The 23,477-nt window shown below is 34.2% G+C and overlaps 1 protein-coding gene and 1 long non-coding RNA gene across 3 annotated transcripts; one reads left to right on the forward strand and one right to left on the reverse strand.

The window, feature by feature from the left end:
- On the forward strand, positions 1 to 23,253 carry LOC139780187 (uncharacterized). 2 transcript variants are annotated; one of them, XM_071718718.1, is made up of 5 exons: positions 1 to 135; positions 1,385 to 1,466; positions 19,202 to 19,312; positions 19,476 to 19,631; positions 21,937 to 23,253. In XM_071718718.1, the coding sequence occupies exons 2-5, from the start codon at positions 1,398 to 1,400 to the stop codon at positions 22,078 to 22,080; spliced, it is 480 nt and encodes a 159-aa protein (XP_071574819.1). In that variant the 5' UTR covers positions 1 to 135; positions 1,385 to 1,397; the 3' UTR covers positions 22,081 to 23,253. The 2 variants fall into 2 exon arrangements, with proteins under 2 accessions (XP_071574819.1, XP_071574818.1); XM_071718717.1 differs by having other exon boundaries at positions 12 to 135; positions 1,382 to 1,466.
- LOC139780190 (uncharacterized) lies at positions 3,717 to 4,604 on the reverse strand. Its single transcript, XR_011720161.1, has 2 exons — positions 4,314 to 4,604; positions 3,717 to 4,189 (listed from the first exon to the last, which is right to left on the reverse strand). It is a non-coding gene; the product is annotated as an uncharacterized lncRNA (long non-coding RNA).
- Positions 23,254 to 23,477: the final 224 nt, after the last annotated feature.

A 23,477-nucleotide genomic window follows, 5' to 3' on the forward strand; every position in this document is an offset into this window, starting at 1 on the left:
TGCTAGACGTGACTAAGTCAGAAATTGACTACAACTATCACTGAAATGCTTATCACAGTGCTGATTTGACTGTTTCCCTATTATTTTAGTTTCAGTATGTTTTTTGCCATTCGAGTAATAACTTGTATATTACAGGTAAGAAATATATTGATTTTGACAATTTCTTGTTTATGATAAGGGAGACCGGGGCTATGTGTCCACACTTTACGCTTTTTTCAAGTTTACTAAAAAACTAATAAAGATATTTGGCTAAAATTTTAGTGGTATAACCTTTCAACCTTGCTATAAAAAAAAAACATAATTAGAATCGTTGATCTTTTAACATTTTAAAGAGGCGAATTTTTTAAGTGGACAAATCAAACGTAGACAGATAGCCCCATATGCGGGGCTATCTGTCCACATTCGAGGGGCTATCTGTTCACATAATACAAAACACATTATTTATATTAATTTTTATATAATACTTATATAATACTTATTGTGGCGAAAACTGGTGTTTTGGTGGCCAAAAACTGTGAAATCGGAACTTATGATATAATTTTTATTTTTGAAACATTTATTTAAGTTTATTTGTTTGCCGATCTTAAGTTTCTTATCTAAAAGATTCTTAAGAATATATTAAAGTAGTTAAAAGCGTTACATAACAAAAAGAATTTAATTAAAACGCATTTATTTCGTCAAAAATCCTTAAAGTGGCCACAAATGGTATACCGACCCTATAAAACAGTCTGTAATCTATTCTGTTCAGAATAAAATCTTTGAACGTTATTTCTAAGAATTTTTATTTTTATTTTTAATAATTTATTTCACAAACATATGTAATTTGGTATATTTAATAACTGTACTTTTATATTCCTAGTAAGAGTAACTGTAGAATCAATTTTTACTTTAGTGAAAACTATCTTCAAGATTGTAATTTCCACTACAATTTGAGAATATTTCATATCTTAGAAAATAAACAGCAATTATCTGACTACCACACCAAAGCCGCAAAGTAGATTTCTGTTAAAATCTACACAAGAAAAAAATTTACAATAATATTTATCTAGTTATATATTTTTTAATATATTTACAAAATGTCTTAAAGTTTAAAAATCTAAAATAACTCTATAATTAGATTATTAAGTATTCGTTAACATTTTAATTATTATTTTTTTCAAACATGTATAATTTTGTTGGGAATCACTGATATTTTTATAAACTAATTATCATTTTTATTTAGCAGAAGGAGAACGAATTCGAAGAAATATAACATTTTGATGATATTATTGTTTGCATTCTTAAGATATAAGGAATCAAATTAATTATATTCCTCAGAGATAGATCACGATTACTTTTAAGAAGGTATTGATCCAATTTACTAATTAGAAATATTTATCAGCAGATTCTATGGGAAAATGAAGTTCAGCTGCGTGATATTTATTTGTCCATTGGTCATAGCATCAGTCATGGCAATGGTGCAATTTGTAAGTAATTATACCATGTAGTAGATTTTTTTATATTTTATTTCATAATGTTTGAATTATAATATTTGTTTTTATCGGTTTTATATTACATAAACTATGTCTACAAAAAGATAGAATAAGTTTGAATTTTTTAAACTTATTTAGTTGTTTGAACTAAATGTTTGAACAAATTGTTGGGTAAAGATATAAAATAATATATGCATCACTCTCTTTCTTCCAAATGGACGTATAAATTATAGAAAACTGCTGAAATTATAGGGGAGACCGGGACTAGTTGGTACATGGGGCAGGTAGATACACGGCAATTATTGCAAAAGTGACAAAAGATAATATTGCATAAAAAATATAGTATTTTCGCAAAAACATTGCAATAATATTTCAATTAGTTATTTTAGGCTGAGTAGTGTATTTTCACAAACAGAAAATATTTTTAGTTTTGTATAGCCAAAAGTAAAATAAATCAGTGATGTATTAAATGTTATTAGTCATCATATCATAATTCTAAATGTGTCTTTAAAATCTTAACTGTAAACGTAATAACTTCCAGTTATGTTAATGTCTTAAAACATTTTTTTGTTTAAACCAATAATCAAAATATCTAAATATGGCAGGTCGGGGCTGGTTGTGACGGGGCAGGTTGTTACTGCTGTTCTACTTATAATTTCGACCAACTCCGTCGATGTAACACATAATTTCGGCATAACAGCGGCAGATATTTTAATCTTATGTAAGATTTCACCGTTAACATCTCTTATTACGTATCAGAACCAGTCAATACACAGAACATCAGTTAAATTATATTTATATTATAATTTTACACTCAACAACGTAAGTGTAATATAACACATATTGTTACATGTTGTTATTTCTTTTTATTAAATATATTATACTTTGAAAACTGGATTTTTCACAACTTAATTCAGTACTGTAACAACTTACCCCGTGTATGGGGCAGTTTGTTACAAATGTCGTCGCCTTATAATTGTTATTGGTGCAACAAAATTAATTATACTATTTAGTTAAAAAAATAATTTTTGTGTTGTGTATATATATAAGCATGTGGCTATTGAAAAATTCTTTTGCGGCTTGTATTCCATTTATTAGTTACGTGTAAAAAATTCTTGAGAGAAAAAAAGTGTACCAACTAGCCCCGGTCTCCCTTACATAAATACATACTTATACAGGATGTCCCATTTTAATCTTTCCACGCAATTATCTCTGGAACTATTTGTTGTTAGAAAAAATATTTAAAATAAAACTTATTCTGTTTCGAGGAAAACATCTTATTATGAATATAAGTCTTGTGTAAATGGAGATGCCTCCAAGATTTCATGGTGACTTTTGTTTCTTTAACCCTTCGTGATCAGAGGGGGGTCAGTATGATCCCAAAAATTTTTCAAAGCAGAATTACACTAACTCCAAGCTTTAAAACGGGCCTTGTGGTGCCATTAACCGAAAACTAACATTTCGTACTTACCTTTCTGACAGTTTGTTAGGCCCGGAGAGAATTGCTTGTTCATTTTTGTTTCGAAAATTATCTACTTCGTATTGCAAAATAAGTATCTTTTTTGAAACATACACTGCCGTACTATTTTTTTCTAAAAAGTGTCACATCTTATGGATACAGTCATAAATTTTTAGCCAAAAATATCAATAATTTAAAAAGTTACAAATTTTTAAGTAAAAAGTCATTTTTCATGTACTTTAACTTTGCGATTTTTTTTTCAATATGTTAATATTAAATAATTAACAAAATTAATATTGTAGCAGGTTTTACAACATTTCAAGAAGGTTCAGTAATTTTTTCAAGTCAAAATAATGAAAACTGTAAAAATGGCAGCCGATTAAAGTCGCTGGGGTCATTTTGACCCCGGTGTGACCATTATGAAACTGTAGATAAGTGTGACCACGAAGGGTTAAATGGGACTCACTATTTTTTATTTTATCTTCTTCTTCTATTAATTAATTTGAACAACTTTCGTTTGAAACATTTTTTTATTTGCCTAATATTTTTTTAGATATTCAAGGAAAATTCGATAAATTTTTCAATATTTAACTTACGATATCTCGAGAATTGTTTGTCGGAGAAAAAAGTGGTACAGAACTTTTTTTGACTTGATTTAATTGTTTCAAGAATATGCTGTTAATGCCCGAAATTGTAATAATGCCCGAATAAAATATTATTGTATAAATTTATGTTACAATATAGGGGAGACCGGGGCTAAACAGTCCGTTTTTTTTCGGTGCCGATTTTTAACAACAAAATAAATAATTGTAGTTAAAAGTGGTATACCACTGTAAAGAGTGAACCTTTAGCTACAAAATTTATATAGGAAATTTTTGTCTACGTCGCTTTGTTTAACCGGTATAGAGCAAAAACGACAACGGTGGAAAAATTGAAATCTCAAAAATGCCGGGGTATAACAGTCTGCACTGCATTTTCAATACATATACGTACATCTAATCCTAAAAAATAATAGGATACATGCAATAATTGTTTTTTAAGAGAAAAATATAAAAATTTATTTAAAATTTTTATGCGAAACATTATTAAAAAATAGTTACGAGGGTTCCTCTTTCCGCAGAAGTCACTCGCCCGACTTGTTTCACTCCTCGACGTCCGATGACTCTATTCGGTGTCTGAACGGTTGTAATTCCCGTCTCATCCATATTCCATATGCAGTGAACCCGAAAATGCCTTGGAAATGCACCCGGACTGCTTACTGACCGATTAGCCCCAAACACAAATTTCAGGTTTGATCGCCCACGAAATATTAGACATCAACGATAATGAAAAAACTACACTGGATTCGTGTTCAGCATGCATTACTCTTTATAATTACGTACCTCGAGATTTGGAGAGCAAATATTATTGCAGATATTACAAAATTTCCACGCGCAGAAAATGTAACTTTCATCTTTCGAAAACACGTTTGCCCTCGTAAAAATCATAACACGGCAAGTAACCTGCCGAAACTCCGTTGGGGGTCACATGGGTACTATAAGCAGCGTTTACAATGTTAATAGCGAGTTCGCACAATATACAGGTTCCGAGATATTTGATTAGACGTATTTACCCCGTAGACTTTTTAGCCCCGGTCTCCCCTACATAAGTGTTTACAAAAGTTGGGATACTATTGTAACAGCATATTCTTGAAACAAAATCAAGTCAAAAGTTCTGTACCACTTTTCCCTCTGACAAATTATTATCGATATATCGTAAGTTAAATATTGAAAAATTTACCGAATTTTCTTTGAATATCTCAAAAAATATTAGTAAAAAAATGTTTCAAACAAAAGTTGTACAAATTGATTAATAGAAAAAGATGATGAAATAAAAAATAATGGATTCAATTTAAAAAGAAATAAAAGTTACCTTGAAATCTTGGAGGCATTTCCACTTAGACAAGACTTATGTCCATAATAAGATGCCTCCCCTCGAAATAAGGTAAGTTCTATTTGAAATATTTTTTCGAACAACAAATAGTTCCGGAGATATATAATTGTGTGAAAAGATTAAAATAAGACACCCTGTATATATATATATATATGTATATATATATATATATATAGGGTGTCTTATTTTAATCTTATATATATATAAGATATATATATATATATATATATATATATATTATATGTATAATTGCTTTATATAAATTTTATAGAAAATGTTGCAACGTACCATAAGAAACAATATTTTATATAAGCTACTAGACCATATCAAAATTTATTTATTCATTTTATAATATAAGTAAATCTAAAATTTTCATACGAGATAAAAACGTGTAATTAGCAATATTATCTCAAGCCTTGAAATTTTAAACGTTGCATGATTGTGGGTACATTTCTACTCCTTAACCTTGTGCTTTAACATTTATATTATATTTTAAGTCCTTAATTCTTTTCAAAGTTCTTAAATATGTATAATTATGTTTTGTTATCTGTGTAAAAATTCAAAAATGAATGTAATCCGTCGAAACCGTCGTGAGTTGAACCGATTTCTCACCGTGCGTAGTAAGTAACGCGATCATATATTACGCGACCTACGTAAAATGATTACTATAAAGAGTGTAAAAGGTTTAATATGGTTATTTCATGATATACATATAAGTGTAAAGGGATAGTAAAGGATGGAATACAGCAAAATACAAGTGCGCATAGCTCCTGTATTCTTTGTTTAGCTTAGATATCTTGTACCTATATCCCGCCTGTTTAGGATATATGGCACTTTTAGCGTGCGGGATTTATGCCATAGTACAGACACTCTGTAAAAATTGAAATCTCTTATGTGTTCTTTTTCCTTCCTTTTTTGGATCATATAACAATAATCTTTAATGCATCTATCGTTCGTCTATTTTCTTTTTAAATTTTTTCAGTTTTATAATTTGTTTATCATTCTTACACCTTAATAAACTTTTTACACACATTTTATAACTTATTATGATATTTTATTGCCTCATTTATAAACATTACTTGTAATTTTTTATAAGGCGTATATATATATAAGCGGTATATTCCACCTATGAATATCATTTATCCCACCCCTATGGGATATATGGCAAATTGCAAGGGTCTCTAAAAGTTTATTTTTGTTAAATACAAAGAATAAATATTTTATATTTCTAATTTTTTTATGGTAGTAGACAGTATAAAGTTTTTATTGGTATAATTTATTTGCCTTAAATAGTACTCAATAAATTAAGTTTTCCTTAGGTGCGGCGTATATACCGGAGTTACCCTAATTTGGAAAAAAATATATGTAGGGGAGACCGGGGCCTAACCGTCGCCGGGGTTGAACCGTCAAATCAAATATCTCGGAACCTGTATATTGTGCGAACTCGCTATTAACATTGTAAACGCTGCTTATGGTACCCATGTGACCAACGGAGTTTCGGCAGGTTATCTGCCGTGTTATGATTTTTACGAGGGCAAACGTGTTTTCGGAAGGTGAAAGTGAAATTTCTGCGCGTGGAAATTTTGTAATATCTGCAATAATATTTGCTCTCCAAATCTCAAAGTACGTGATTATAAAGAGTAATGCATGCGGAACACGAATCCAGTGTAGTTTTTTCATTATCGTTGATGTCTAATATTTCGTGGGCGATCAAACCTGAAACTTGTGCTTGGGGCTTATCCGTCAGTAAGCACCCGGGGTTTATCCGTCAGTCTCGTCACTGTGGCGCGCCGGGCGCACGACTTCGGCTCACGGCGATTTCAGGTTAGGTTTCCCTCGAGCGTGATTCTGTCTTCCCTTGCACGTGCGTCAGTTTGTATAGGAGGGAAATGGTACGCACGTATCGTTGCAAAACGGGTGTTTTGGCCGACCGAAAAGATGGCGGACCGTTGTTTTCGAGATTGCTCGCGCTTACGGCACGTCGGCGAGGTACGGCGAGGCACGGCACGGCTCTGAGATCCCGCGATTTCCGCGCGAGAGTTGACATGCCACGCGCGCGGTAGATCGTCCCGACTCCCGGCCGCGGTAAATCGTCGTTGTTGGTCGTTGTGTCAGTGACAGTCGCGCATGCGATCGCATCGTCGAGCGTTCGCCGCATCGTCTCGGCGTCATTGTCGCCGCCGTTGTAGTGGTGGTGGTGTCGGTGGTGGTCGTCGTCGTCGTCGTCGTCGTCGTTGCTCCGTACAAAGCGACGTAAATCACAGAATCCCTGGGTCCTGACGGAGCGATTCCGACGACGTGTCGTCGTCGGCGCGTCGAGGAATCGGCGCGAGGACGCCGTCGATTCCCGTCGACAAGGAGCAACTCAAGAAGGCAGTTCTTGCGGTGAGAAAAGATAAAATAAAAAAAATGCCACACAAACAGAACCGCAGTCTTCGACGAGCAGTGGGCGTAAATCGAAATCAAGGAAGCAGCAGCGGTCGGATTCTGACGAAGACTTGGATAATACGTGCTGCGTGTGCTCAAAGAAGTTGACAATAAACAGAGCATATGGGAAACAGTGCATTGCGTGCGAGCGTAGGGCACACAACACATGCGTGCGCTTGTCAGGATCTGTATTCACGTGCCTAAAATGTTTTATGGAATAGGTAAAACAATTATTTTTTAATAAATTTTTATATTTTTCTCTTAAAAAACAATTATTAAAATGTATCCTATCATTTTTCAGGATTAGATGTATGTATATGTATTGAAAATGCAGTGTGACGGATAAACCCCGGGGGGGTGACGGTTAAACCCCGGCATTTTTGAGATTTCAATTTTTCCACCGTTGTCGTTTTTGCTCTATACCGGTTAAACAAAGCGACGTAGATAAAAATTTCCTATATAAATTTTGTAGCTAAAGGTTCACTCTTTACAGTGGTATACCACATTTAACTAAAATTATTTATTTTCTTGTTAAAAATCGGCACCGAAAAAAAACTGACGGTTAGGCCCCGGTCTCTCCTATCCTTTTCCAGATTATATATAGTATTGTATTTAATTATAGAAACCATGTTGGGAACACAAAAAAATAACATGATGCAATATAGTAAAAAGAAATAAAATGCTAACAGCGATGACCTAGCTAACATTTGCATGAAGAGCAAATCTTAAGGCCATCGCACACAAAATGCATAGCTTAGCATAAACGTAGCATAAGACCGCTAAACCAATGAGCATCCAGCATAAAGTCGCCATATTAATTTACATAAGATGCTCATTGGTCCAGCGGTCTTATGCTATGCTTATGCAGCCTATGCAATTTTGTGTGCGATGGCCTTTATACATATGATACGTGCTATGTTTTATGTGTTATGTTTATTATTTCCTGACGCCAGTCCATGCATTTAATTCTGCTTTATTTATGCTGTTACTATCTGAGATGGCAGGGCATACTCGATTTCTGCCCCGTTTCTGCCATTACAATAAGCTCTCTGATAAGCTTAATTAACTTAACGACTTTCTATGACGTGACGTTATTCGATATTTTATTTTAGTCTGCTTCTTGTCGACATATTATATTAACATACAATACTTAAAAATTTTACTCTTCCTATGTTGACATATATTCTGCTTGATTTTTACAGCATTTCTGTTATCATATCATGATGTTCATTCTGTTAGATTTCTGTTTTATTTCTACACACGTTATCTGACATGGCAGATCATGCTTTGCTACTGCCAAAATTATGCCAGTATAGCATGTAGCACACAGTTTGCAAAGTCTGCTCTTAGCAGACTTGGCTATCTGAGAATAAAACTTTTTCGATCTTATATATTATTTTTGGCATCAGCTTCTTTTTACTGAAGAAATAAAAATTTGTAATTGTTGTATTAACCCAGATACCCAAATCTGTTCGAACAAATAATGCCAAATACTTGCTACAAATTTTGGTTTCAGAAATGGTACAAATTTGCATCAAAATTTGTTTTATCAAATGTTGTCGACAAACTGCTAGCAAATACGTATCAAAACATGCGTACACAATTGACGCCAAATTGATACCAAATATCGAGCAAAGCTTAGTAGTACCTGATAACAAATTGGCATCAAATTGCCGCTAAAATTAGTTGACAAAACCTAACACCAAATTAATGCCAAATATTGAGCAAATTTTGGTGACAAAGCTTGAGAACAAATTGACGCCAAATACCGAGCAAAGCTTAGCAACTACCTGATAACAAATTGGCACCAAATTGCTGTTAAAGTTTGTTGACTAAACCTAACGCCAAATTGATGCCAAATATTGAGCAAATTTTGGTAACAAAACTTAAGAACAAATTGACGCCAAATACCAAGCGATGTTTAGGGCGTTTCATTCAGATGGCGCGACACGTGAGTCGCCACTTTCAACGCGCCCCCACCTCCTTCCTCGCTCTTGTTCAGTGTCATGGCCGCTCTTGCTGCGTTTCTTCGGACGAGACGAGTACGTTTTCCTTCTTTCGTAACTGATTGAGCTAAGCGGCACGTATTCTGGAGACCAACCGAGCGAGATTCGACTTCCCAAGGAGAGCTCACCGCCAGGAAAAGGAGAGCTTGAGGGAGGATTGAGGCGAGGAGTCCGGTCCAGCGAGCAGGGCCCTTCCGATATTCTCATTTGGGACGCCATATTGGAAGATCGACATTGATCGTGGTAGTACAACCCTCTGCAAGGTTAATTCTCGTCTTAAGATCTGGAATTGCTCTCATTCTTGTGGCTCTGGTTTATATTCTAGCCCTAGAATTGATCTCGTAGACAAAAGCAGAGGCCCCCCTCTCTTTTCTTTTCTTTTTTTCTTTTTTTTCTTACTTTGATTTCAATCAGTAATCCAGACTCCTTAATTCCGCCCTGTAAGATCTGGTTAATTCTCGTCTTGAGATCTTGGAATTGCTCTCATTCTTGTGGGTCTGGTTTATATTCTAGCCCTAATGTAATTTTAATATATGCATTACAATTTTACACTGTCAAATAATAAATAATATCGTTTGATAATAATAACAACAGTATAGATAATAGTAACAATTTTATTACTTGACTTATTTCATTCTATTTTTGACAACTCGTATATACACTAATTGTGGCTAAGGTCTATACTATGTCATAGTGTAGATCTTAGCTACATTTCTGGCAAGTCAGTCCAAAGTATGCGGCTTTGTTCTCTATCCTTTTTATCTGTAGCAATTTTTTATTTCTTTTTATTTTTTAATTATTTTTTATGTATTATCTCTTATGTATCAGGTTTCTGAAGAAGACTAAGTATATAAAGTCGAAACGTAAAACGTTAATTGTATTTAAAATTTGTTTAATTAAACGAGATTTTGTTTTTAAATTTAAATTGATGACCTTTTTATAACTCGAGAAAATCAGCCAGCCTTCCATCCTATAAGTTTATTTTGTACTGTTAGTTTAATTAATTTAGTTATATTTTTTTCCATTAACATTCCATTTGTTATAGTGATTGTGCAGTAGAAAATCTGAAAAAATAAATGTTTTTAAAAAGTAAAGACAGTATATATTTTGAAATCTATGTATTTTATGTAAACATAACATTTAAATTTATTTGCAGTTTATTTTAGAACATGCCAAAAAACACCGTTTCATAAGCTTTCTAAGAAAGTTAAAAAGCGAATGTTGAAGTTGTAGAAGAACTCAATTCAACAGATTCTTTAATTGAATTCGATCAGTCGCATATTCAGCAAGCACATGCTTCCGTTAAAAGCCAAAGTTCCGTAATACCAGATTTTCTTCATAATCAAAAAGAATCTGAACTTTCTCATTATTCTTAACTTTTTCATCATTCTGAACTTCCTCACCATTCTGAATTTTCTAATAATTCTGATCATTTTGAGTACTCTGAACACTTTGATTTCGAAAATAACGATAATTATAGAGATATATTTAACATTAACAGACACACCGGCAACAATAACGAGGCTCATTCAGATGACAACGATGATAATTCTGAAAACTGCGAGAATAGTGATGAGAATAAAAAATATTCGAAATGTTTCGTGAAAACAAGAGTTATAAAGAAGAGTTATAAGAGTATAAAGAGTTATACTCTTATAGTCTTAAAGAAGAGTTATAAGAGTATAAAGAATATGTAATATTATGTAATAAAATGTTTCATTCTACTTGCCGTTTGAATCTGATTAAGGCAAAATTGTAATATTAGTTTGAAATAGAAACAATTTAAAACAATTTAAAATACAAGGGAAATGCTTTAGTTTTATAACTATCATATTCTTGCAATATTAAAAATTTTACATATTCTTTCTTTGATTAAAATATTTCTCAAAATAATCTTGGAACTGTTGATGAAATATCGTGTATTTTTTTATCTGTAAAAGTTTAAAGTTTTGTTTGAACGGTTTAAAAGTTTTGTTTGAACAGTTTTTTTCTGCTGTATATTAATTTCTATTACATCAAACACTATAAAATTCACTTCGGTTGCTTGCACCTAAATGATGTATATTATTCTTTTGTTATTTCTTTCTGACAACAGTACTGCATTATTCCATTGTAATCGACGAACTATGCACATTGTGAACATTTGTTTATTTCAATTTTGCATTCTTGCAAATAATAAATCGTGTTTCAAGTTTGAACTAGTTGTTTAAATATGCACGGTAGTTATTATTGTATGATTAAAGAAAGGAAAGTTAGTAGTATTAGGCTTATAAGAATATTGTTTTAGATGCATTTTCATAGAAATTATACTCGTGTTTTCAGTAAGATTCTATAAATCCTTCTTATACCGGCCAATGCATTATCTGCGCACGGAGTATGTGTTCCAGGCATTATATAAGATTCTCGAGTGTTTACAAACATTGTATGTGCTGTTGACAAAGTTAAATGTTTGCATATGTCAGTAAATTCACATTGTATAACATTTACTGTAATTAATATATAATTAATTATTTTATTGCCACCGTTAGATTTTATAAATGTCTTATAATGTTTTATAAATATAAAGATTTCTTTTAACATATGTATAAAATAATTTATTGTAAATCAATAAAAAATTATATGCTTTTTATAATTTAATGCTTTTAATTTTCCCTAAAAAAATATATTTTAGTATTTATTAATGGCTACGTAACAAGGCTTGCTGCAATTTGGTGTCAAGCTGTGTCATCAAGATTTGCTCTGTATTTGGTGCCAATTTGCTGTTAAGTATTGTTCTCAAATCTTGTTTGATATTTGATATCAATTTGGCGTCGGGTTTTGTCAACAAACTTTGATAGCAATTTGTCAACAATTTGCTGTTAGATTGCTGGCAAGCTTTGCTCGGTATTTGGTGTCAATTTGGCGTCAAGTTCTTTTGTCAAAGTTTGCTCGCAATTTGGCACAAATTTGCTGTCGAGCTTTTGTTGGCAAGCCTTGTTCACAATATGGCGCAAATTTGCCGTTGAACTTTTGCTGTCCTGTTTTGCTCGATATTTGGCGTCAATTTGGTGTCAAGTCATGTACACAAGCTTTGCTAGCAAAACACAAGCGTATTGCAGACACAGATCGCACCGAATTTGTCGACAAGTTTTGCGCGTATTTGGTGTCAAATTGGTTACAATTTGCTGACAAATTGTTTACTGGGAACATGCTATACTGTTACTGAAGTTGTACGACTGCAGTGGGCATGTCGTAGAAAAGACCAGGACTAGTTCGTACACTTTTTTAAATGATTTTTTTTACATGTAACTATAATAAATGGAATACAAGCCGGAAAATATTTTTTCAATAACCGCATGTTTATACAACACAAAAATAATTTTTTAAACTAAATAGTATAGGGTAGGTAGTCCAACAATAAACCATATATGTAAATTTCAGAGGCTTATATCTTTCTCAATTATTGAGTTGGAGATCTGTGTTTTTGCCCAGTTCATGAATTTAGTTGGCTACATACTGTATAAGATGACTCATAAGTTATTTTTAAAGTTTAGCCACAATTTCGATTTTTTTAAACAATGTCAAATGGTTCATTGTGTACAAGGGTATGTACACAATGTGAATTTTTAACAATGAAACCACATGTTTTATACTGTGAATTGTTAGTGTTATTTTAGTTTTACTATGTCTTAAAATATACCGCCCCAGTCAAACTCCCCGCCTGGCAGTGTCCTCGAATCGGATCACGCGGAAGTATTAACGACGATCGGCCGAGGCCTTACGCAACTCTGGGGGCCTAATACGTATCTTTTCACGAGGTGAAAATGCGAAAAGTGAGAGAATTTACTAGAGTATCTACGATTTCATTGGTCGAAATCTAGTAAATCTGTTCACTTTTCGCACTTTCACCTCGTGAAAAGATACGTAATAGGCTCCCTGAAGGCCGTGGCACATAGAAAAAGATAAACAGTAAAATTTAAGAGTAAGCAAATCAGCCAATCACAGTGAAGAACTTAAGGCACGGCCCTAAGCGGTAGCGAATCCATACTGTTGATTTCCTTACTGCAACACGCTTGGCTCTAGAACACCGTGACCGCCGGGGCACGAAGCCCTCGAGGCACGCGCTCCGCCTAACCGAGTAAGTAAGGAAACGATGAAAGTAGTGGTATTTCACCGGCGATGTTGCCATCTCCCAGCACTTATGCTACACCTCTCATGTCTCCTTACAGTGCCAGACTATCCCTTAGGAAAATTTACTTAAAAAAACTTAAAATAAACTAGAAAGTTTACCAAAGAAATTACTATTGATAAACTATTGATAAACTAGAAGTGATTTTGAACCAAACTTTAAGTATTTCTATAATTGCCAACTGCCTTACGTGGTAGACTACTTCTTAATTTGATGTAAGTGTTATATATAGTCTACATATGTCATAACCAGCGCAAATATATAATTTTCCAAAAATCATCTTAAGAAACAAATTCAGTTTAAAAAGAGTAATAAAATTTTGAATTGAATATATGATATAATATTTCTTAATGTCTCGTGTGGTGCAAGTGTGGTGAAAAAGGGAACTTGTCTTTTTAAGTATACTGTTGAAACAACACGCATAAGTTAAAATCAGCTTTAAGTATTACCTTTATAAATAGTAAAGTTAAAGTATATTTATAAGTATTACGTTTGTTAAAAGTAAATTTAAAGTATATTTGCGACTTGCTTATAAAGTTTTTATTGAGGTTAATAACTTAAAGAAAACTTTACGCTCGGCTGTCAGTATACTATTAGTCTACTATTATACTATTAGTATACTATTATTACGGCTAGTATACTTTATAATACTTTATAATACTTTAAGTAACTTTAAAAAACTTTAAGTAAATTTTCCTAAGGGTAGAGTCAAGCTCAACAGGGTCTTCTTTCCCCGCTAATTTTTCCAAGCCCGTTTTCTTGGCAGTGGTTTCGCTAGATAGTAGATAGTAGATAAAATGTTTATTGAGAGAAGAGATAATTATAAGACATGATAAATAAGGTTAGGGTAGTATGACTTTAAATTAAAGCTATCTTAATTATATAATGTTGTGTTTTTATTATTTGAAGCTTATGTTACGTCCTGGGAACTCCACGATTTCCCTTTTTCGCTTAAATTCCTCAGCGCTCAGGATAGCCGTTAAGATTAGGATAAGGTAAACTAAGCACGGGCGGTTGTCGATCGACGAGTGAGCCTTGATCCTTGCACATTCCTTTTCCTTTTTTTTTTTATAAGGGTAAAGTATCTGTTTACCTAGGCGCTTAAACGCAACCTTCCAAATGACGAATTAGTGACGGACGGGGCATACGTAACAGGATTTTCATCGGCTTTGTCAGGCCTAAAACTGAAAGAATGTAAACCTGGCGACTCGACGCGCCAAATGGGCCTTAATGGGTTGATGAAGATCTTTATTGCATCAAGCGAGCTTTCAAAATGCACGTACGATGTTTCCGGCAAGCGGAAACAAAGCCTGAGACGTGTCCGTAAATACACGTGGCGGAGTTTTTGCTTGCATTTAAGATTGAGAGGTGTGCATCGTCCGTCAACACTAAAAAAGAAACCCTAATAAAGGAGAAACCTAACCGAAAAACAAGTGAGTCACTGGAGGAAGCGATGGGTTGCACCCCCAATAAGGCAGTGGGGGCCTTACGAGAAGACTCGCCAATGAACAGTCGGAAAAATCGACAACCGTCTCTAAACTTCTAGGATAGGCAAAGACTTAAGAATCTAGCTCTTGGATGAGAAACATCTCGCCCAATAAGAAATCCTTCAGACAAAAATTAGAAACATCCCTCCAACCAGAAGTTCCCAAAAATGAAAACCTGACACATCCCACACGCGATTCACCCTTCCCATCCTTAGAACTTTCCTATATAAATCTCGACATCGCAGCACTTGCTCTCTTAGTTCAGCTTCTCTTCTGACGGTTCACCTCTTCGGCCCAGTTCAATTTACTTCGCCTCTCTTCCGTTTACGAACACTATCACATTCAAATCCGATCTCAAGTTTTAAGTTAAATTCTGTGCGTGGACTTAAACTCACCGAGTGTCGACGAGAGGCTATCCACAGGGCCCAAAGAGATCCAGCTAGTTACCCACGGGGCTCAAAAAGATTCAGCTGTTCTACTTTAGTTTGATCAGCACCAAGAAGTAAGTCCTCTACATACCTATTCACATACTGATATCGGGGCCCCTTTTATCATTATCTTACCCCTTTTGTATTCACTCGAACACTCACGCGTTCGGGAAGTCCCTCGGTTAAACATTAAACATTAACCCTTCCAACCCTCCAATTCTTTTCACTATTCCGAATTAGCCGATTTATCGGTGGATTCGGGGGAATCTCTATTGTTCCGAATTAGCCGATTTTTCGGTGGAGTCGGAATAATCTCTGTTCGTTGTTCCGAATTAGCCGATTTATCGGTGGATTCGGAATAGTCTCTATTGTTCTGAATTAGCCGATTTTTCGGTGGAGTCGGAATAATCTCTGTTCGTTGTTCCGAATTAGCCGATTTATCGGTGGATTCGGAATAGTCTCTATTGTTCTGAATTAGCCGATTTTTCGGTGGACTCGGAATAATCTCCCTTCGTTGTTCCGAGTTAGCCGATTTTTCGGTGGGCTCGGAATAATCTCTCTCTATTATTTCGAGTTAGCTGACTCGTCAGTGGATTCGAGGTATTCTTTTGATTTCTTTAATCTCCGAAACCCGAGGTGACTTCCCCACAGTTAAAGGACTTTAATATTTAACAATCCGCTAACTTGTAGTGGATTCGGGCTGTCCCACCCACAAGAGGTCGAAAAACGCCGCGAGACACGAAAGGAATCGTCGGAACAAGCGGGGGCGAAGGGAGCTTGACATCCCTCAGGAATCGATCAACGCAGGTCCTCCGCGACTCGTCACTCCACCCCCTCCCCCAGCTTTTACAGAAGAACCCTGTTCTTCACAGCAGAATCCCCCCGTTTTCCCCCTTTCTCGCCCTGTCGTCCTGCCTTCTCGCCCTTTCCCCCCATCTTCTCGCCCTGTTTGTCGCGTGGCCCCGTTTCGCGTGGTCCCCGTCAACCCCGATCCCGCCACCCTCCTCGAACCTCCCCACTCCCCCTCCTCTTCCCGAGGACCATCCCCGACTCCGTCGACCGCCTCGACCCTTGACACCCACGAGGAAATGGTCGGTCCCGAAATAGTGACCCTAGATTGACAATTATTTTTTTTTTATCCATAAATTCTTGTCCCTCTGCTTTCACTCCCCAAATTTTTCTTTATATTTAGTTCTTAATGTCGACTTAAATTAGTTTCAAGTACTCATAAACACCGCACCCACACCTAACCAAATCATTATGCTATTCAATCCCGATCTCGATGTAATAATAGCGGGCAGGATGTCCACTTGCAAATAGATTTCCCCTCAAAAGGTCCTGCCCGATCGCCCCGCACTTTTGTTATACCCGCGAAGAATGCGCATACCAACTCTCCATTATATACATATACACATTTTACACTAACGCCTAGTTTATAATTATATTTTTTTTTTATACTAAATAACATTTTTTTATGTCAAATAAATATAATTACTTATGTTAAAGACATCTCCATTCTTTCTTTAATTTAAGATCTCAATTACCACCCATCTCCCACTCGAAATCGCACGAGGTCCGATCCTAAGTTAAAGGGATTAAATTCCTTGATTTAAAAAAGGACCGACGATCGCACCGCTCACCGAAGGCGTCCTAGGGTCCCTGCGGACCCTGACCCTTCCAGAGTCATAAAAGTGCGTTCGGCTCGCGCCACGCGCCTCAGAGCGCGTACCTGCGAGCAGTATTCTTAAGCGTCTAGTTGCGTCCTTCCTTACCCCGACCCCTCTGGTTAGCCTTTCCTTCGCTTTCCCAGATTTTCTTATACTAATCCCGGGGTTGGACGTAACACTTACAATCAAAATTATTATTTTTAATCAGACTTTTTCTCACTTAGATTATTATTTATTGTAACAATTAGTCGCAGTTTAATAAGACTTATAACACAGATAACTATAGTAAAAAACAAAATTCATTGTAGACTATATCTGCACTGGTCTGCACTCGCGCAGTACACACACGTATACATATGTGCATATCGAAACTGGCGATACTAGCACCGCTCTGGTGTCGAAAAAGTGAAAGTGACGCGACTCCAGCCAATGAAATGATGGCATGGCATGAGGCATGAGAGACGGTCGACGTAGACGACGACGACGACGTATCTTAAAAATAAATTTTCACATTTGGACTTTGCGTCGCAATATCTCCGCTCGTAGGGCACGTAGCGGAAATATTATAAGAGAAACCCCCCCCTAATTCGACCCCAAGCTATCGATTAAGCCTACTTAGAACTTGATCCGTTCACTCGTTATCGAGATCTCAACATCTCGAGTACTCGCAACTCGTCGCGTCGCGTAAAAGAGTCACGGTCGGTCTCGCTCCGCGTGTACTTGGCGCGAGACACTACCGTGTCTCTTGATAAAATTTTTTACGATAATCTCCAAAAAATACGGTAAAATAATGCAATAGAAGAAAGTTGCTTACAGAATTATAAAGCCAAATATAGACACAAAATTATAGAATAATGAAAAAAAATGATAGATATAACAACAAAAACTTGAAAATACATAAAACTTACGAAAAAAACTTAATTTGTCACCCAAAAATCACAAAATGTGCTTCAAACGGCCGTCCTTCGCACGATTTGCCGGCCGATTGGGAAGCCGAAAAGGGGTTTAAATCCGAGTCGTTGCATGACAAGTACAATCTGGCAACATTAAATTTATGAAATATCGCAATGGTTCATAGTGTACTACTGGTTCATTGTTGGACTACCTACCCTAATTAATATTGTTGCACTAATAAAAATTATAAGGCGACTACGTTTGTAACAACTAGCCCCATATGTGGGATAAGTTGTTACAGTACTCAGTACTGGATTAAGTTGTAAAAGATCCAGTTTTCAAAGTATAATATATTTAATAAAGAGAAATAACAACATATAACTACATGTGTTATATTACATTGTTGAGTGCAAAATTACAATACAGATATAATATATGTTCCGTATTGACCGGTTTTAATATGTAATAACAGACGTTAACGGTGAAATATTATATAAGATTAAAATATCTGCCGCTATTGTGCCGAAGTTATGTGTTACATCAACGGAGTTGGTCGAAGTTATAAGTAGAAAGCTGTAACAACTTACTCCGTTACAACCAGCCTCGACCTGTCAATCCTGTCATATTTAGATATTTTGATTATTGCTTAAACAAAAACATGTTTTAAGACATTAACATATATAACTGGAAGTCATTAACCTACTGATGACCAGTCATTGCAATAGTAATCCTGCTCAGTACGAGAGGAACCGCAGGTTCGGACATTTGATTCACGCACTCGGTCGAGCGGCCGGTGGTGCGAAGCTACCATCCGTGGGATTATGCCTGAACGCCTCTAAGGCCGTATCCTCTCTAGTCAAAGGTGGCAATGATATCTCTAGGAGTCTCTTTAAAGTAAAGATTTTAAAGAAACAGTTAGAATTATAATGACCAGATTTATAAATATAACATTTAATATATCACTGATTTATTTTACTTTTGGCTATATAAAACTAAAAATATTTCCTGTTTGTGAAAATACGCTACTCAGCCTGAAATAACTAATTGAAATATTATCGCAATGTTTTTGGGGAAATACTATATTTTTTATGCAATATTATCTTTTGTCACTTTTACAATAATTGCCGTGTACCAACTTGACTCATTATACCAACTAGCCACGGTCTTCCCTAATCCGGCAAAAAAATACCAAAAAAAAACAACATACATATGTAAAGCGGTGTTGTATATGTATACTCCAAAATTAACTTTTTTTCTTTAGAGTCGTACAACTTTCACATTTTGCGATCCAGACGAATGGGTTATGACGAATACAACACTAGAGTGGAGTAATAACACAAAAATGATTACGTGTAACATTACTTACAAAGAGGTACGAAATTATTAATGACTACATTTATATATAAGCAAGATACAATTATATAAAATACATAATATATAAACAAATTTTTAAGTACACATGATAATATAAAATGCTACGCATTAAATATTTTATCGCAAAATATATTAGTATCTTAATTACAAAATATTTTTAGGCGGACAATCGCATAATATACAGGATACATATTGTGATAGGCGGTTGTAAGAACCGTACTGCATGTACTGAAGAACCAACAATATGGGTGGAAGATATCAACTGTAATGCCCAAAATCTTACAGAATCAGACATGGACGCTTGTAAAATTGCAAATGTAATTATATTTTTACAATTATTAAATATTGCAGTAGGGGAGACCGGGGCGAAGTCGTCACTATTTTTTCGGTGATTTTTAACAAAACAAATAATTTTAGTAAAATGTGGTATACTGTTGTAAAGAGTGAACCCTTGGCTACAAAATTTATCAGGGCATTTTTCGTCTACGTCGCTTTGTCAACTGGTATAGAGTAAAAACGGCAAAGATAGAAAAATTGAAATGTCAAAATTACCGGGGCAAAGTTGTCACACTCCCAGGGCGGAGTCGTCACTTCATTCTCGGATGGATTTTAAATGAAAATTCATAATTTCGATCATGAAAAATGATAAGATACATTTTATTAATTATTTTTTAATAGAAAGATGGGAACATTAATTAAAAACACGAAAGCGGAAAATAATTATAAGAAAAGCGCACGCACTTATGTGCCCTACGCTCGCACGAAATGCACTGTTTCTCGTCAGCTCTGTTCTCTGTTACCTCTGAGCACACGCAGTACATATTATCCAAGTCTTTGTCGGAATCCGACCACTGCTGCTTCCTTGACTTTGATTTTCGTCCGAAGCCTCCATGATATATCGTACGGCCACGTCATCCAAGTGTGCTATTTCATTATTATTCTTCTTCAGCCAGTCGTTCAACGTAGTTCTCGGGACTCCAAATTGTTTTGCGGCTACTTTTGTCTTAATTTTATCTTTTTTCACCGCAAGAACTGCCTTCCTGAGTTGCTTCTTGTCGACGGGAGTCGTTTTGCGCTGGTATGTGCGTACCATTTTCTTGCAATTGAGAAATACAATGACGCATTTGCAACGAAAAATAGAGTGAAACCACCGGGTTAAATAAATATGTAGAGGCTCAGTATATAAAAATATTCAAGTTAATTTAGGCAATAAGAGCCGAGCGTGGTATTCAATCGCTAAAATTTATTATACAAAGTTAATTAATATGTCAAAATTACATCACGATTGAATACCACGCTCGGCTCTTATTGCCTAAATTAACTTGGACACCGGGATAAAATATTAAAAATTTTTGATGCGCAAATTTCACTTTTGACCTCCGAAAACACGCCTTAATAAAAATCAGAACATGGCATATAATCTCACTAAACTCCGTTGGTCAGTAAGTAGCGTTTACAATATTAATGGCGAGTTCACACAACATATATAGATTTCAAGATAATTGTAGTGACGACTCCGCCCAGGTGACGACTCCGCTCCAATCTCCCATACCCTCATGTACACACATATCGCTCGATCATTTCCTATAACAATAACATAACTCAAAAATTGACATTTTTGAGTTGTTTGCAAAAGAATGATGTGAATGCAATACGCTGAATAAAGAGTTGCTAGTATATAGTTCAATATTTGTCGCATATTCCTCTATATAATCAGTTATTACATCAAAATTATATTTAAAAATAATATTACAGAATTTTAATAATTTAAAACATTTAAACTTATTTTCTGGAAAATTTTTGCTTTTTTAGTTATGTTATTGCTACAGCAGATGAGCGAATGTAAGAGTGATTCGAGAGTATATATTCATAATTTATCGCACTGGACTCATACGACCTCCTCGAAAATCGACCTGTTTTGACATTTTTCGCAAAATCAATGTCAAGCAACGTTGGGCACGACTGCTATTTGGATGGGTAACCACTCTAGAGAAAATGGATATTCAAAACATATACAGAAATTTTGTGTATCTTTTGTATATTCAGTCTGTGTAGTATTTAGGCTTTATCCGTATATGGAGATTCAATATTATGCTGTGTATACACATGTCTGAATATACCTATATTGAATCTCTATATACGGATAAAGCCAAAATACTACATAGACTGAATATACAAGATAGGTACACAAATTTCTATATACTTTGAATATACTTTTTCTCTAGGGCTATATGTTTACGAGATATTCGACTGTACCCAGACTTTTGGCCCACCCTGTATAATGTATCATTCTCATCTCTACAAATCTCTTGAGCAATGTAATATTAATTTCTTTCTAACAAAACTATCCAAGCCCTTCTGTAATTTCAGGATTAACGATTGGACGTAAAAATATTTCTTAAAACTTTATTTTAGCAGTCGGAACAACCGACAAAACCGCCTAGTTAATTTAATTTACGTAAATTTGTAACACTTTAATACGAAATATATGTTAATGTATATCTGAAATATTGATAAAGAGGACGGATACATGCTGATATATGAAACAAAATTTATTTTGTTCGAACTTATATTTCAAGTACATTTTGGCTTAAAAGTATAACAGTTGTTTTTATTTCGCAGGAATTGGGAAAGTTGGAAAAACAGGAAGAATGGTTGAAACTCCGATATGGATTAGTGGATGGAGAGTTTCTCTATAAGTTGATATTTTGTATAAATTTCGATGATATCGATCTTTTTTTGAATGGTACAGGTCAATCTAAATAATTTTTAAGATTGTTTTTTCAAGTATACATACTATACATATATTTTCTATCATGTACTTTAATTTAACATATATCTTTTATTATAATGTAATTTAATTAAAACAATGTTTATTTTCTTCAAAAACTAGTGCAAAGATTCTTCTAGGATCATGATAAAATATAACATTCATTACTTTATACGATTATTATCTGGCTATTGATTTTTAGTTATTAAAATTAAATTTATGTCATATTTTTTTTACTAATTTATCATACTTTTACTTATCCTATAATTAAAATACTATTAAATTTCGTAAAAAAACCTCACAAAGATAAAGTATATACCAAGTACATAAAAAACATTCAAAAATATATTGTATATAAGCAACATTAAATAAAAAAATAACTGCTCAAAAATAGAATTATATAAAATCAATTTAATTAATCTAGTATTATTTTTTAAGATTTATTAAATCTAAAAAAAAAACATTTTTGAAGGTAGATATTATAACATATATGTTTAATTAATAATATTTTATTTCATTTTTCTATAACTCTATTGTAATTTCACAAAAATTCTAAGTTGTATTATAAAACAAACCTCAAAGAAATACAAATTAAACGTGTGAGTAATGTTAGGTACATTGCAAAGATGTTCGGATTAAACCCAATTTCCATTTTAAATCTTTAAACTCTTTGAAATATCGTAAAAATTCTTTCTTTTTAGTACTTCATAATTTTATTAAAAATTTTATAGAATTTACATTATATTCCTATATTTACTAGATGCGTTTTATTCGTATGTATGACACACAATATAAATCTATTTATAGATTTAATATGTAATAGAAAATTATTTACACGCTACATATATATAATGTATACACTACATATACATATATTGAAAAAGTTAACAACGTAAAGATTAAGCCTTCTTCTAAGCCTGCGTCAAAAATTGTTCGTAAGATGCAATATACTTTTTGTCAGGATCATACATTTCGAGAAATTCTGTCCAAGTGTTTGGTCTATGTTTTTTCAAATGATTGCTTACTTTTCTTGCCACCTGTTTCTGCTTGTCGTTGCATCTTTCGCATTTTGTAGCTATCGCCTCCGGAAGAATATCTATGCAAATAAACCGAGAATTCTATTTCAATGTACGTTAACAAATATATTTCGCGGATCATATGAATATCAACTGCTGTTTTCGTATTCTTTTTTTTCCTTTTTCATCCAAATCTTTTTTCTTCCCCCTTTTTTAAAGAAAAAATGCGGTATATAAAATTATCGCGCCTGTACTTCCGAAAACGTCCGTGCTCCGATTTAATTGAAACTTAATTGTGAATAGGTTCCTTTTTTTAGATAAAAAAGACATATACCAAAAGGATTTTTTGCGACTCCAAAGTTTAGCAACTTTTTTTA

Source organism: Temnothorax nylanderi, unplaced genomic scaffold (assembly GCF_030848795.1).
Source record: "Temnothorax nylanderi isolate EJ_2023f unplaced genomic scaffold, tnyl_v1.0 TNYL_tig0266_pilon, whole genome shotgun sequence".
Lineage (NCBI taxonomy): Eukaryota > Metazoa > Arthropoda > Insecta > Hymenoptera > Formicidae > Temnothorax > Temnothorax nylanderi.